This window comes from Globicephala melas, chromosome 4 (genome assembly GCF_963455315.2).
Source record: "Globicephala melas chromosome 4, mGloMel1.2, whole genome shotgun sequence".
NCBI lineage: Eukaryota > Metazoa > Chordata > Mammalia > Artiodactyla > Delphinidae > Globicephala > Globicephala melas.
The window spans coordinates 8,295,846-8,313,121 of NC_083317.1; the positions used below are offsets into that span (position 1 = coordinate 8,295,846).

General features: G+C 45.2%; 1 protein-coding gene across 1 annotated transcript; it reads right to left on the minus strand.

Moving 5' to 3' along the window:
* Positions 1–4,234: 4,234 nt before the first annotated feature.
* RIPPLY3 (ripply transcriptional repressor 3) lies at positions 4,235–14,454 on the minus strand. Its single transcript, XM_030880869.3, has 4 exons — positions 14,285–14,454; positions 13,390–13,456; positions 8,733–8,800; positions 4,235–5,303 (listed from the first exon to the last, which is right to left on the minus strand). The coding sequence occupies exons 1-4, from the start codon at positions 14,386–14,388 to the stop codon at positions 4,994–4,996; spliced, it is 549 nt and encodes a 182-aa protein (XP_030736729.1). The 5' UTR covers positions 14,389–14,454; the 3' UTR covers positions 4,235–4,993.
* Between the last annotated feature and the right edge of the window lie 2,822 nt (positions 14,455–17,276).

Below are 17,276 nucleotides of genomic sequence, written 5' to 3' on the forward strand. Positions count from 1 at the left end.
TAAGTAAATAAACTTCTAAAAATAAATAAATAAAATGTTTTAAAATCTTCCCAGAAGTGGCTAAAACATAAATATATTATGTAGCCAAATAAAAATACGAAATGCAACATCTGTTGGTTCAAAAAACAACAAATTGACAAAAAGGATCATGGAAATTTACTCATCAAACTGCAACAAAATCTTCTGCAAAATAGGCGGATGGGACTGAAAACAAATACTGTGATTTATTAAGTGCATGATGTGTCTCTTTCATGTGACTCTATGCTTCTCTGTGAGATAAATTAAATATTAAATTATATTTAATATATAATAAATACATGAGAGTAAAAATATTTAAAATTAATTAAAATTATGTTTACAATGATTATTTGATATGTGTATTATCCTTTAAAATATGTAGTGTGTATATCTTAACAATGTGTAAAACTATTAGTCGGATAGTATGTGATCATATGAAATTGCTATTTTTGTAGGTCAGAACAATGGAACATCAGCAATTTCAAATGACTCAACATAAGGTAGAGTTTATAAGTGAATACATGTTCAGGTGCAGGCTCAAGTTTTTTTGTTTTTGCTTTTAGTCCTTGTTCTTATATTTTGTATATTTTAACTTTTTCATTGAAGTACAGTTAACTTACAATGTGTTAGTTTCAGGTGTAGAGCAAAGTGATTCAGATATAGATACATAGATATAGATATATATTTCTTTTGCAGATTCTTTTCCATTATAGGTTATTAGAAGATACTGAGTATAGGGTCTTCCCTGGTGGCGCAGTGGTTAAGAATCCGCCTGCTAATGCAGGGGACACCGGTTCGAGCCCTGGTCCAGGAAGATCCCACATGCTGTAGAGCGACTAAGCCCATGCGCCACAACTACTGAGCCTGAGCTCTAGAGTCTGCAAGCCACAACTACTGAACCCATGTGCTACAACTACTGAAGCCCACGTGCCTAGAGCCCGTGCTCCGCAGCAAGAGAAGCCACCGCAATGAGAAGCCCACACACCGCAACGAAGAGTAGCCCCCGGGGCTTCCCTGGTGGTGCAGTGGTTGAGAATCTGCCTGCTAATGCAGGGGACACGGGTTCGAGCCCTGGTCTGGGAGGATCCCACATGCCGTGGAGCAACTAGGCCCGTGAGCCACAACTACTGAGCTTGCGTGTCTGGAGCCTGTGCTCCGCAACAAGAGAGACCGCGATAGTGAGAGGCCCGCGCACCGCGATGAAGAGTGGCCCCCGCTTGCCACAACTAGAGAAAGCCCTTGCACAGAAACGAAGACCCAACGCAGCAAAAATAAATAAATTAATTAAGAAACTCCTGCCCTCAACAACAAAAAAGAGTAGCCCCCGCTTGCCACAACTAGAGAGAAAGCCAGTGCAGCAAGACCCAACGCAGCCAAAAGTAAATAAATATAGAAATACACATATTAAAAAAAAGATATTGAGTATAGTGCTATACAGTAGGTCCTTGTTGTTTACCTATTTTATATATAGCAATGTGTATATGTTAATCCCAAACTCCTAATTTATCTCCCCTGCCTCAATATTTTTTCAATGATAGGGATACGTGATCAAAAATGTGGAGCTTGCTCAGGTTTGAGCCCTTACACAGCGGACCCACGTCACCACAGTCACCAGCAAGAACAGAGGAGCCCCGCGTGCACCGTCTCCCACGTCACAAATGCCTCTCTCACAGGACCTGTGATGCCGTCACCACTGTGCCTAAAAGGTCTCATTTTCCTTATTTGCATTAAGCTGGCCACATTCTAAGTAATTTAAGGAAAGTCTACCACGCAGCACATTTAAAATTCTGGTGCCATCAGCGTGCGGGCAAGGTTTGGTTTCTTCATGGTAAACTGGTGACTGGGCCAGATCTTTTTTCCCATTAGAACTGATTTATTAAGAAAACAAAACAAAGCCAAATGCGATGACTTAAGGTCCATCCCAAGCATCACAGGAAGGGAGAGTAAGGCTTCTAGCGTTTTTGTTAAAAATCCAGCAAAAGAGGAGGCCATCTTAAATCCTTTCTGAAACAGGCCCAGTAAGAGTTGTTTTTAAGTTTGGAAAAAGGTACTTTGAACAATAAATGAAAGAATACAACTAAACAATAAAAACATTTTTAAAAGAAAAACAAAGAATTTTTTTGCTCAAATGGGAATTTTACTCAGTTAATTATATGCAAATAAACTTATTGATCAATCCCTTTCCTTTAAGTTCACTGTAATGTGTCAAATGGATGACATCTCCTACTGTCCAAGTCATGGACACCTGGATGAAGAACAAATAACTTCCCTCCCTCCTTCCTTCCTTCTTTCCTTCCTTCCTTCCTTCCTTCCTTTCTTTCTCTTTCTCTCTTTCTTTTTTAGTTGAACTATAGTGATTTACAATGTGTTATTTTCAGGTGCACAGCAAATGATTTTATATATATATATATATACATACATACATTCTTTTTTAGATTCTTTTCCCTTATAGGTTATTACAAAATATTGAGTAGAGTTCCCTGACCCATACAGTAGGTCCTTGTTGGTTATCTATTTTATATATAGTAGTGTGAATATGTTAATCCCAACCCCCTAATTTATCTCTCTGCCTTTACTCATTTGGTAACCATAAGTTTGGAGTTTGGGTTTTTTTTTTTTTAATTTTTGGCTGCATTGGGTCTTCGTTGCTGCGAGCTGGCTTTCTCTAGTTGCGGCGAGCAGGGGCTCCTCTTTGTTGTGGTGCACGGGCTTCTCACTGCAGTGGCTTCTCTTGTTGCAGAGCACAGGCTCTAGGTAGTCGGGCTCAGTAGTTGTGGCGCACGGGCTTAGCTGCTCCACGGCATGTGGGATCTTCCCGGACCAGAGCTCTAACCTGTGTCCCCTGCACTGGTAGGCAGATTCTTAACCACTGCGCCACCAGGGAAGTCCCCATAAGTTTGCTTTCTACATCTGAAAAAACTTTTAAAGAAAAAAATGTTAAAAGAAAAAATTCTAAAAAGTATTTTTTAAGGGATAGAGCAATAATAATAATAAAAATAATTGAGGGACTTCCCTGGTGGTGCAGGAGATAAGACTCCGCGCTCCCAATACATGGGGGCCCGACTTTGATCCCTGGTCAGGGAACTAGATCCCACATGCCACAACTAAGACCCGACACGACCAAATAAGTAAATATTTTTAGGGACTTCCCTGGTGGCACAGTGGTTAAGAATCCACCTGCCGATGCAGGGGGCACGGGTTCGAGCCCCGGTCCGGGAAGGTCCCACATGCCGCAGAGCAACTAAGCTCGTGCGCCACAACTACTGAAGCCCACGTGCCACAACTACTGAAGCCTGCACGCCTAGAGCCTGTGCTCCACAACAAGAGAAGCCACAGCAATGAGGAGCCCACACACTGCAACGAAGAGTAGCCCCCACTCGCCGCAACTAGAGAAAGCCCGTGTGCAGCAACAAAGACCCAACACAGCCAAAAATAAATAATAAATAAATTTATTTTAAAAAAAATAGTAAATAAATATTTTAAAAAATATATTGATATCGGCTACCTTTGGACAGAGAAAGGGGAAGACAGGAGAGGGCTACTTTGCAACACATATCAATACTTTTCTATAATGTTTGGGTTGTTGGAATATTTGCATGTATTACTCCTATTTTTTATTTTATTTTATTTTATTTTCTGGCCATGGTGCGCAGCTTGTGGGCTCTTAGTTCCCCAATCAGGGATTGAATCCATGCCCTTGGCAGTGAAAGCGCTGACTCCTAACCACTGGACCGCCAGGGAATTCCCTCCTATTTTTTAAAAAAATATTTATTTATTTATTTTTGGCTGTGCCAGGTGTTAGTTGCAGCACGCAGGATCTTTCGTTGCAGTGCTTGGGCTCAGTAGTTGTGGCTCCTGGGCTTAGTTGCCCTAGGGCATGTGGGACTGTAGTTCCCTGACCAAGGATCCAACCTGGGCCCCCTGCATTGGAAGGTGGATTCTTAACCCCTGGACCACCAGGGAAGTTCCCCTCCTATTTTTTAATATTAATGGATTTTTCAGAGCATTGAGCTTATAGGCCATTTTGCTTTCATTTTTATACTTTTTCTACATTCTTAAAAAAACAGAAATATAAAGAGTTAAATATAGAAAAATCCTAACAAACTTTTAAAAACTTTAAAGGAGGCACTAATTGAATCTAAAATGTCAAACAAAAAAGATGATTATCAAACGATTTTTGTCTCTCAAAATATTTATTTCAAGTAGAAACTGGGAAGACAACAACATGCAAAATAGTTAAGTAAAAAACCTTGACAAATACACTCATTTGGTCATCAAAATATAAAAAGCTGAAAATGATATTACATTTGGTACTTTGATTGAAAACAGTGTTACTCTAGTCAAGTAATAAGCCCAAAGTGGTCCCCAGCTAAGAGTTAAAGCTCGTCTCTCTATCCATACACACAGTGCTTAGACAAGCATCATATATATTTTTATCCAGAATGGTTCCCCCCACAGATCCTTATCTTTTTATTTTTGTTACTTTTATGGAAATTATTCAGTGTGTTTGTTTTTTATAAATGAACTTTTTTTTCAGAATGTCACTAAGCAACCACATTGGGCTCGGACAATATCTGGATCATTTTTACAAAAGTGGAAAAACCCAAATAAAGGGTCTCAGGTTAAGTGAGAGGTGAGGGTGGGTTATTAATCGATATGGAATAATTTGTCGTTTGATCAGCACAGTGACATTGCCGAACGTGCTCTGAAAGTTGGCCCCTCCTGATAGCAATCCATGTGGATGCAAACCTCTTGGACCTAGAATCCTTTCTCAAAGGTACAAATGAGGCACAGAGAATCACTAGGAGAAGGGATGAGTACAAGCTGAGCCCTCGCCACGAGCGGGGTGCTGGCCAAAGAAAGTCAAGTCCTCGTACATGCAAAGTGTGTTGAAACGCAAGGTGTCCTGGCGCGGCTGTCCCCAAGGGTTGTCCCCAGGGCACGTGTGAGGTGGGTCTGGTGCAGGAGAGACAGACTACTTGGATGAGGGGCACGCAGCATCCTCCAGAGAGTCAGGGTAGGGGAGCGGACCCTTACCACCGAGGCCACTGCAGCCTCCGGGGCGCCATCCTGGGTTTGTCAGCCGGTCTCTGCCCTTTCCTCCTGGGCTGTCCTGCGCCTCCTGGCGCTGCAGGTCGGAGGGCTGGACCTCTTGGTCATGCTCCTCGTCTGAATTGGACTCATCGTTGTAGAAGTGAATGGTGGCTTGCACGGGGAAGCTGGCCAGCACCTTCTCCCCGGAACTCTGCAGATACTCTTGACGCTTAGAAATGGGTAAATAAAGTCTAATATTTAAGAAACAAATACATCATTAATCAACCTGAAAACAGTCTTAAACTGCATCTAGAGGATCCTTTTCCCTAGAAGCAGCTAAGCCCCAATCTTCCCTCCTGATTTTGCCTTCACTGTGCACAGTGGGGTTTTTTAAGTCACCAGAACACAAAACTGTGGGCAGATGGGGGGACCTGGTAGTGAACCCCACACTAGGTCGGAATTGAGCTGTAATCTGGGTGAGCAGATCAATTTAGACCAACACAGGGAGAAGGGTGTGCTTCCACAAAGGTAAAAGGGTAGTAAAACATTGAATTCCAAAGTTAAGAGGCTCTCTCTGATCGAACAAAGGACCTGATTCATCCTGGATAATATATGTCCTATTCAGGGGATGCCTCACTCCCCTCCGACCCCCCCCCCAACAGAGGGAATGTCATGACTTTGGAGGAAACTTGACCCTGAAACCCTGGTCTAGAGAAGTGGCTAATCTTTCTGAATGTTGCCATAGTAAATGTCGCCTGTAGGGGTGCATCCCTCACTTTGGCAGAATAGAAAATGGCAACCCTGGCAATTTTTCTAGAAGAGAGAGAGGGAGAGGGAGAAAGAGAGCAGGGGGGCGGGGGGAGGGAAGGGAAGGAAAGAAGGAAGAAAAGGAATATATAGAATTTGGAACCTCTACATCCAGGTTTTGTGAATTTAGGATTCCAGTTATACATGGAAAGTATTTTAAATGTCCCACTGTCCCCATAATCTCTTCTTGTAGCTTTGACTTACTAATCGTTTGCATTTTCCCCTGTGGTCTCATAAAGGAACTGAGAGGGATTACCTATCGATCATTGCTTGTTTGCAAAGCTGATTTCAATTCCCCCCTTTTTGGATGGAGGAGAAAAGGGAGAGAAAACACCTTACTATAAATAATGTAGGGCGATTTTTAAGTTTCTAAGATTTCCAATAGTTGATGGTTCTCAACCCCCAGGGGACCTTCAGCAATGTTTGGAGTCAACTTTAGTTATCCCAACTGAAGGGCAGCTACTGTCATTTAGTGTGTAGAAGCCAAGGATGCTGCTAAACACCTCACAAGGCCCAGGACAGCCCCACAACAAAGAATTATCCACCCCAGTCAACTATATCTCAATTTTTTAAAATTAGCCAGTCCAAAGTGTCAGTAGTGCCGAGACTGAGAAACTCTGCAACAGAGAGAATGCACATCTATGTAAATCCAGGACAGCATAGTTTAGTGGTTGGCCATGTTAAAAATTAGGTGTCATGCTGAGGTATTTACAAGTGAGTGTGTAGGATGTCTGGGATTTGCTTTAAACTATTCTAACAACAAATCTTTGGGAGAGATGATAAGCACGATCAGATCCTGAGAACACTGATAATTATTGAGGCTGGTGATGCGCATGGGGGTTCACTATATCATTCCCCCCATTTTTGTGTATAAAAAGATAAAATTTTGTAATAAAGATAAAGTTATGTATTCAGCCCGCAACGCACGGTTACACAGATGCAGATCACACATCACCAGTCACTGCATTTTCAATGAATCAGAAGTCAGGGCACAGCAGAGTCTGTGAGGCAGGCCCAGGGGCAGGTGTGAAGGTGAAGGCTCATGGGGCATGAAGGAGGGGGTGGCTCCCAACCCCAGCCCACACTGGGGTCACCTGGGAAGCCTGTAAAAATACAGATACCCGCGCTTTTCCCCAGCACCCCCAGGGGAATCGCCCCGCCCCACCTCCCGCCTGCATTTGTAAAGCTTCCCCAGTGATTTCATGAGGATTGAAGACCACAGATGTGAAACACTAGGAAAACTTCCTTTTTCCAAAAATCACCCTTTGATCAGTTTGAGGGGCTCTAATTTTCATCTCTGGCAATTAGTATCCTTGAGTCTTATTAAAGCTTCTAGTCTTCCAGGACAACCAGGGGAAAAATACTCTGATGAGAGGTGACAGCGTAGGCTAGGTTTATTTTGGTGAAGGAAATGACACCTGGAAGGAGACAGGCTGAGAGAGATAGGAGAGAAACAGACATAGAGAAACAGATAAAAGTCCAGTGCATGAACCACTTGCCCAAAATGCATGAAATGTAAGAGGGATATAGGGAATTCCCTGGTGGTCCAGTGGTTAGGATTCCGCACTTCCAGTGCAGGGGATACAATTTCAATCCCTGGTCAGGGAACCAAGCGGCGTGGCCAAGAAACAAACAAAAAAGAGGGATACAGCAGTGAGGGTCCTGATCACCGCCAAGACCAGGACCATGAAAGAACTACTCAGAGGCCAGAAGATCCAACCGTGGTACAGTATCCATCCAGTCCCTCATTTACTTCACATCTACATTTAGGGGGTCTACTTTGCACTAGGCAGTACATTAACTTATATCCTGGGAGAAAAATAGAAATATACCTAAATATCTAAGTAAATAAGCTGATATGCGTATATAATTCATATGCAATTAAATTTAACACAAGGCAGAATATGGTATAAAAAAGAGGTATAAACAAGTATAAAGAAAAGAGGCCAATTCCAACTTGCAAATGAAACACTGAATGAACGAATAGATTCTAGAAATCCAACAAAATATCCTTGAAGGATAATCATAACTAAATAATGTTGGAGAATATACTGAATTATTTTCCATTTTTTGAAAATGTATACACTTGAAGACACTGAAGTGTATTAATGCTTATATTTAAAGGAAATAATATAGTCCGGCAGAGGGCGCCTTATGTGGAAGGTAGCCTTAATCGTTTTTTCAAGATTATGGACTGAAAAACATTATTCTGAAATGTCATAGATTTATCTTCAAAAATTATAAATTATCTTTAGAGGATAATTATACGCATGTGTACTTTTTTTTTTTTTTTTTTTTGCGGTGTGCGGGCTTCTCAGTGTTGTGGCCTCTCCCGTTGTGGAGCACAGGCTCCGGACACGCAGGCTCAGTGGCCATGGCTCACGGGCCCAACCGATCCGCGGCATGTGGGATCCTCCCGGACCGGGGCACGAACCCGTGTCCCCTGCATCGGCAGGTGGCCTCTCAACCACTGCACCACCAGGGAAGCCCCACATGTGTACTTTTAAACTGTATTGTAATTCACACATTAATTTGTCCCACATAGGAACGCCTACACTGAGAATCATTACACTTTTTCAGGTCAACATTCTTTAAAAATTATTTTAGCTTGCTTTATGTTATTAACTAGTTAGTTATTATGATTGCAAATGAGCTTATATTCTCTTTCTTAAAGGTATGAAGTGAGTGGATACTGGCCAAATAATTTATACACATAGGTATTTTGCTATGTTTGTATCAATTAACATAAGAACCATAAAATACATCCATTTTAAAATCATATCTTGTAAACCTTTAGAAATGTTACATAAAAATAAAAATAATAATTTAAAAAAAGGAAACAATACATTTCTTATAGTGAAGTCAGATATTACCTTACAGGATGCTGAAACCCAAAGGCCCCCTTCGATCCAAAGGTTTGTTGGTCACACCCAGGCTCAAGCTATAAAGACAGACACATACAAATACAGACACAGTCAAGAAGCCTCTGAAAGCAGCATCCTGAAGTTTTTAAAAATAAAATCTAAGTAGCCTGCACTTGTGTCAGTTCCAATTTTAGAGATAGTTTAAACACCTTAACAGTATTTGATAAGCTCCTCTCCCTCTCACTGTTGTCATGATATCCCGGGCCCTGTGAGGGATCCCAAGGTGGAAGGATGAGTCAGACACAGTCCCCCAGTTCATGCATTTTAAATCTAATGAGGAAAGACACACATAGAGGCAAATAACTACATTACAAAGCACCATACAGTTAGATGCTAACTATTCTAAACAAGGAAGAGGATCAGGAAAGGGTTCATGGGGGCCTTGGCAGAGACATCAGTGGCACTTGGGTATGCAGTTCTGGGCCTATTCCTAGTGGAGCAGAGCATCAAATTCTGAGGGGCGGGAAAATAGAGAGCACAGCGTGGAAAGGTGGAGCCCAGCGTGGAATGAATGAGAGACTGCATTGGTAAAAGGGCTCTAAAGGAAGCTAAGTCCAGACACTGAACAACTTGAATACCCACTACTGAGTCTAAGTTTCATTCTGGAGACAGGATTCAAGACCATTACTGACTCTGAGCTGGGAATTCAACCATCAGATCTGTATCTTAAGGATCATGGTGGCTGCTGGGAGCAGTGCATAGCATAGACTGGTGAGCTAAGGGCTTGGAGGCACCTGACAAGAGGTGGTTTGAACTCAAGTAACACCAACCAGAAGGGAAAGGAAAGACAGATTCCAAGGACATTTGGTAGCATCCAAAAGGGTGGAGACCATGTGCTGGGGGCCCTGAATAGCCAAAGCAATCTTGAGAAAGAAGGAGAAGCCTGAGGCATTGCACTTCTTGATTTCAAACTATATTACAAAGCTATAGGAATCAAAACAGTATGGTATTGGCCTAAATACAGACACATAGATCAATGGAACAGAATAGTGAGCCCAGAAATAAACTTATGCATATATATCGTCAATTAATTTATGACAAGGGAGACAAAAATATACAATGGGGAAAGGACAGTCTCTTCAAAAAATGGTCTTGAGAAAATTGAACAGCCACATGCAAAAGAATGAAACTGGGCCCCTATCTTACACCATACACACAAAAAAAAAACTGGATTAAAAATCTGAATGTAAGACCTCAAACCATAAGCCTCCTTGAAATTTTACCAGGCTTATTTTTATAATATGCTATGGTAAGCTAAGGGAAAGAATGACGGTCTTTGGAACAAAATCTTTTCCATAATGAAGTTCACTCTTTTGTGTCTCCAAGAAATCACATCTGTATTAAGCTCTGTTCATAATTATAAGGTATCTCTAACTGCTCAGACTCACTCTACCACCATAAGCAATCCTGGGCTGTCAGTGGCAATTTTACACTCTGTGATGCGAGAGGATATAATAGACAATGCAAGCCTTGGTGGACGCCTAAAGGCAGTGGTGGCTAGTATGGAGTAATAGCTTCCTTTAAGTGATTAATTCTAACCAGACTCTGGGAAACACATAGCACACTTTTATAAACTCTGTAAACTTTACCCCACAAACATACACAGATTTTAAAACTTCACACCTCAAATATCCTCCCCTTAAACGTCCTTTTCTGATGACTTAAACGTCTAAATATTCACACTCTGATAATTCAGGGTAACAAAAATGTATACAAGGTACACACTGCGTTAAAGGGATGTGCGACAGGGCTGAACAGCTACGAAACCAAAATGCCACAGACAGCACCTTCCCTTTGCACCCAGAGAGGTGACAGCTTTCCTTGGGGGGGGGAGGGGCCTCAGGACACACTGACAGGGAGCTGTTGAAGAACGTAACTGTGCTTTAGCTAAAGGACGTCAAACAAGAACACCCCGCCGTCCAACAATGCATGATCTCCACAGAAGCTCCTGACAGGGTCCCGGGAACAGTGAGCAGCCGCCGAACATTGGGGGTGGGGGGGGAGGTAGGGGGGTAATTGTTTAGCCACAGCGGGGCTCACATGTGATATGTGTATCACATCACATTTTTATGGCATTTGTACCGAAACCTTCTGATTCTCTCAGAATACATGTTTCCAAGTGTCTCTACCAAGAAAAAAAAAAGGGGGGGGGGGTGTTTGTGCGAAAGAAGAAATACAAGAGAGACTTTTGTGAGGATCTCTTTGTGTTCTCTCCACACATGCCTCTGACTCTGGTAAGGCTACGATACAGGGGGGCGGGGGTGGTGGTTGGATGAATTGGGAGATTGGGATTGACATCTATACACTGATGTGTATAAACTTCATGAGTAATAAGAACCTGCTGTATAAAAAAATTAAATTAAATTAAAAAAAAAAAAAAGCTACGATGCAGGAAGCCTGGAAGATGGAAGGACGCGCAGGAGAACACAGTTCCTTACATGCCCTAGAAATCGTCTCCCTTGCAGGCTTGGGCCGTCATTCATTTTTTCCCAGGCACGGGAGGGAGACAGCTCCTAAGCGGTGGTACCAGGGGAACCAAATGAGCGAGGGTGACCCTACTGCTCAGGACACAGGGTCTTGGGACTTTCCCTCGAATTTAGATTGTATTCTTTTTTTTTCTTTCTTTTTTTTTTTTTTTGTGGCACGTTGTTGTGGCCTCTCCCGTTGCGGAGCACAGGCTCCCGATGCGCAGGCTCAGCGGCCATGGCTCACGGGCCCAGCCGCTCCGCGGCATGTGGGATCTTCCCGGACCGGGGCATGAACCCGTGTCCCCTGCAACGGCAGGCGGACCCTCAACCACTGCGCCACCAGGGAAGCCCTATAGTATTCTAACTGTGATCTGCTCGCCTGCAGTTGTGGTACAGGTCACTAGGCAGTGATCCCTCACCCCTCACCCACACCATTCCAGACCAATGACATTTCTCAAGAAATACGCAACAGAGCTCAGGAGCCGAGGAGTTCTCCTGCTTTGTCGACAGAGGGCGCTGCTGAGCAAGAAGCCGTCCCTCCCCGCGCCGGGCTGCCCTCCCCAGGCTGGGGCTCCGGGGAACCGAGCGCGATACTTCGGGTCTGCAGTCGTCCGCAGCTGACCGCTCTGCCCGGCAGATCGGGGTCTGCAAAGAGCTGGCCAAGGGGGGAGCCGGGCAGCGAGCTCTACAGCCCCCATGAACACCCACTCTCCACCCCGGCCCCCCAACAAATCCATGAACGCAACTGCTTGATCCGTTGTGCCTCGCTGATGATCAACAGAAAGTTGTCATAGCTTAACATTTTTCTGCGAGTAATCTGCATTTTTCTCACAAATGGCCTTCTTATAATAATAGGAAAAAAAAAAGACTACCTTACATTAGAAAGTGTGCTGTATTTTCATTCTTGCAAAGGGAGAGGCTATACAAACACTTCATTTAAAAGAAAATTGGATAATTTTTTCTCCCAAACACCTTTTAAATCTTATGTTTAAGAACTTAAGTTTGAATGCAAAAGAAGGAATTACTTCCCATTATTTAGATATTGTATGTAACAATAATTTGCGCTAAAAATAATATTCCTTGTTAATTTAATATAATTTGATTTGCTTCACTCTTTAAATAATAGTAACCGAATTAAAACTCTCATTATTCAGACTAATTTAATAAAAGAGTCAATTTCAAAATGCATGAAAGGTCTGAACCTGAGTTTCTTATCATACTAAAAATAACTGCACAATGCCACAGGTGTAACCTAATGGTCCTTCCCAGCCCAATTAACTCCAGCATTTTAAAAGTCATCAATTTATATTTTAAAATATAACAAAGGACAGGCAAATTCTATGAAAGTAAGTCATTACTCCAGTAAGTATAAAACAATTTCGTTACCAATACAGGAGACAAAAGAGTAGTGGTGGTGATTAATCTTCACCCACAAAGCCCTCAGCTGGAGTGTGTTTGCTCAGACAACATGACTTACCCCAGGAGTGCTTGCAGACAGGGCCCAGAGAGCTTCAGAAAGGGCCAGGCGGCGGGTGGGGACTTTTAACCACACCTTCCGGGCACCCGAGACAGGGCTCTGCCCGTATTTGCTCTGTGGCACCAGCCCAGGGCTAATGGCACACTCAGCTTTTCTCTAAGATGAGGGGGACAGAGACAGACTTCTCTCTTCTACCTGCCGGTTAGCAGGAAAAAACCCAACATGGGGGAATTCCACTGGTGGCCCAGTGGTTAAGACTCGCCACTTTCACCACCGTGGCATGGGAGGGGTTCAATTCCTGGTCAGGGAACTGAGATCCCTCAAGCCCCGAGGTGCGGCCAATAAATAAAAATAAATAAATAAAAGAAGAAGAAAAAACCCACCATGGAAGAAATCTCTTATAATGCCCTTGAAACAGTTCTGCCATAGTGGCTTTGCTTTTCAAGAAAGGAGAAGAAAGCAAGAGCCAATCTGCATATGACTCAGATATGATCAACACCTAGCTGGCCAGGCTCCTACCCCCAGACCCCAAGGCACCTCTGCATTAGATGACCAAGGGAGGGACTGGCCGAGGAGTCCTTTCATGGTCCCTTTATTTTAGGGATGGTGCCACTTCCTGGCTGAACTCGTTGATACCTACAGTGCCCACACTTAACCTTACCTCGCTTCCAGTTCCGGTGGGGTCAGCATCCTGGGGGGTCAGGATCCAAGGTCTCCATGGTGTTTGGCTGGAAGGACACGGACCAAGAGTGAACCCCAGCATTTTCTGCTTTTAAAGTTAGATCATAAGAGTTAACATTCTTATAATTTCTAATGTCTGCCTAAGAGTCACTGGACACACCAGAATGTTCTCTCAAGTTCTCAGTCTGTGCCATTTGCGTTTTTTTCTCCTGCCACATTCTCAGTTCTCTGCCTTCACTGGGCTTTTTGAGAAATCCCAAATATGATACACATCATTATTTGAGGAATTTCTCTTCCCAGCCTGGCAGGATTCTTCCATTCAGACTCCCCGCGGTAGCTGGCTACTTTGTTGCTCATTAATTTCTGACTGCACAGAGATGAGTCTACAGAGTTTTACGATGCAAAAAGCGGGAATGTGTTTCTCCTCTCTGGCTGCCTGGCCATCCAGCCCCTTCCACAACTCCCCTGCTAATTTGATTTTAACTTCACTACCTTAAAAAAGGCTGGTGCCCGTGACAGCGAACGCTGAGTCCCACGCACAGGGCAAACAAAGAATGTCACCAAGAGTGTGACAGTCAACGTGACGCGACCCCCTGCAGGGTTCACTGAGGGGCCCCCGAAGACTTCACCGATCCCAGCCCGGTGGGTTTCAGATCTAGAAACCGAAGCTTTGACCCATTGCCGGGCACCTCCTGGGCCTCCGCACTTCAGAACTGTGCTTTGGAGCCGAGAAGATTCTGCGTCCCTGACTCTGGCTAAGGAACTTTCTCTGCGTCGCGTCGGGCTCCAGGGCTCCGCCTGACTTCGGGGGCTCAGCGCGGCCGGAGCATCCTGTCTGCGCTCCCCGCACCGACGCGCCGTGGGGACACCCTCACCTCTCGGGCCCGCGCGGCGGTGGTGGTCCCCGTGGACCGTCCCCGGGGCAGTGACAGACGCGTCCCCGCGCCTCCCGGGCTCCAGCCGCTGCCTCGGGTCTCATGGTGCCCTCGGAGCCCGCGCCCCTCCAGCGGCGCCCGCGACCGCCCGCGCCTTTAACCGCTCAGGCGAGGGCGCTCACCTACCCGCGCTCTCGGCGCCAGGTTTAAAAACGGGGGCGGGGCGGGGAGGGGACACGGGAAACCCGGGAGAGGGTAGGGAGGGCACCGGAGAAGCTCCGGGAGGGGACAAGCAAAGCTCCAGGAGGGAGCGCCGCGGGGGGGAGGGGACGAGGTCAAGAAGGGGAATTGGGAAGCCCTGGTCAAGGGTGTGGAGGGAACAAAGGAAATCCAGGCATAATCGCCAGGAGCGGGGGCGAGGAAGCTCGGGGAGGGGACGGCGGGAAGTGACACAGAAAGCCTTGGAGAGGAGGGCACAGGGGGCAGGGGTCTTGGGCGGTGGAGTCGGGGGCGCTCCCTCGCCCAGGGGCCTCCCGCGCCCGGTGCTGGAGAGGAGGGATCCCTGGGTTCTTCCCGCCCCTCTGGGGTCTCCGCGTCCCTCGGGTTACTTATTCCTGCATCTAGGTCTCCAGATTTGCGGGAAATCTCACGTCCACGACTTTTAAAGCGGCCGCGGGGTTTGGGGGGCGGTTACTGAAGCCTGTGGACCCGCCCTGCCTGCGGTGCTGAACCGTGGGCGCCCGGAAGCCCCGACCGCGATGCCCAAAGCGGCTGTGGGGCTGCAGCAACGCATCCAGGCGGTGGAAGGTGGCGGAGAGAGCTCTCCAGATGAGAGCACCCTTCCCAGCGACGGAGGCCTTGTAAAAGGATGTCGCTTTCTCCGAGGGTGGGTGCGATTTTCCTCTGGTTAGCCCCGGGGCCGGCACAGAAAGCGCCTTGGATGAGCCGGGATGGCGCGCGTGCCCTGGGAATACCTGGCCGGGCTGCAGGGCTCGCGGGGGCGCAGCTGTCTTGGTCTCCAGCGCCGGGGCAGGGTGGGAGGAGTGCTGTTTCATTAGTAGAGCCCGGTGGCAGAACCCTGAAGGCGGCCGGCCTGGACTCGGGCCCCTCGCTTACGTACGATCTGCTGCCCAGTGCCCCACTGACGCCGCGTCGAAGAACGCGAGCTTACTTTATGTGACTTACGGTAATGGAGTTTTTTAAAAAATTAAAGAACTTCAGACATTAAAATGTTTCCACATTTTTTTTTCCCCGTTTAAGAGCAACAGGTTATGGCTTCCCTGGTGGCGCAATGGTTAAGAATCCGCCTGCCAATGCAGGAGACACGGGTTCAAGCCCTGGCCCGAGAAGATCCCACATGCCGCGGAGCAACTAAGCCCGAGCGCGACAGCTACTGAGCCTGCGCTGTAGATCCCGCGGGCCACAGCTACTGAAGCCCGTGCGCCAAAATTACCGAAACCTGTGAGCCTGGAACCGGAGCTCCGCAACAAGAGAAGCCACCGCAATGAGAAGCCCGTGCACTGCAATGAAGAGGAGACCCCGCTCGTCGCAACTAGAGAAAGCCCGCGCGCAGCAACGAAGACCCAACGCAGCCAAAAAAATAAATTAAATAAATAAATAAATAAAAAATTTTAAATTGTGTAAAAAAAAAAAAGGAGGGTGGGAGGGAGACCCAAGAGGGAGGAGGTATGGAGATATATGTATATGTATAGCTGATTCACTGTTATAAAGCAGAAACTAACACACCATTGTAAAGCAATTAGACTCCAATAAAGATGCTAAAACAAAAAAGAGCAACAGGTTATGACAATAATGAAACCTTACTATAGGCGAAGGGAGGAATTAATTTTAAAACTAAAATTTCACACAATGATTTTAAAAGACACTGAGTATAAGGGCATGGGGGAGGGGAGGCAAAGAACATTAACAGACAACATTGCAACAATAAGATACCATATTTAATCTACCAACAGAGAAAGGATTTTATAAAGGGACAATTGGCAACCGGTGCGGGTGCCTTCAAACGAGAGTCGGCAATGCAACTGGGGTACTTTCAGAAAGGTATGACAACTTACATCACATGCCTTAAAAATATTCTCCTGTTTGGCCCAGTAACTCTACTTCTGTGTCTATATTAAAGATGTATTCAAGATGGGGATGAAGACGTATTTAATTACAGAAAGGTGTTCATTATAGTGTTTTTTATGATGTTGAAAAGTAAGTCTCAAAATATGACAATGATTAAATAGATGATAGTGGAATATCAGGCAGCTAATAAAAACATTTTCTGACTTGAACAGCATGGGAAAATACTTGTGATGTTAAGAGAACAAAATTGGGGCTTCCCTGGTGGCGCAGTCGTTGAGAGCCTGCCTGCTGATGCAGGGGACACGGGTTCATGCCCCGGTCCGGGAAGATCCCGCATGCCGCGGAGCCGTTAGGCCCGAGAGCCATGGCCGCTGAGCCTGTGCTCCGCAACGAGAGAGGCCACAACACTGAGAGGCCCAATTTACCATTTTAAGCATTTTCAAATATAATTCAGTGGCACTAGGTAGACTCACATTGTTTGCAACCATCACCACCATCCATCTCCAGAAATTTTTCATCATCCTGAACTGAAACTCTGTACCTATTAAACACTAACTTCCCATTCCTCCCTTCAGCAGCCCCTGGTGACCACCATTCTATTTTCTGTCTCTATGGCTTTGACTATTCCAGGCTTGTATAATAGGAATCATTTGTCCTTTGTGGATCATGTATTAATTTTATAAGTTATACATTTAATCTTCACCCCAACCCTGCAAACAAGCATTATTCCCATTTTACAGATTAAGAAACAGGGGTTGAGAGAGATTAGATAACTAGTGCAAAGTCACCATCTGGTTAGAGAGCCAGTACTCTTGGTCCTGCTGGGTACATGGGCTTTGGAAACCAAATGCCAAAAAAATACATTTAAAGGTCAGAAAGGACTCAAGACAGCATCTGCACACAG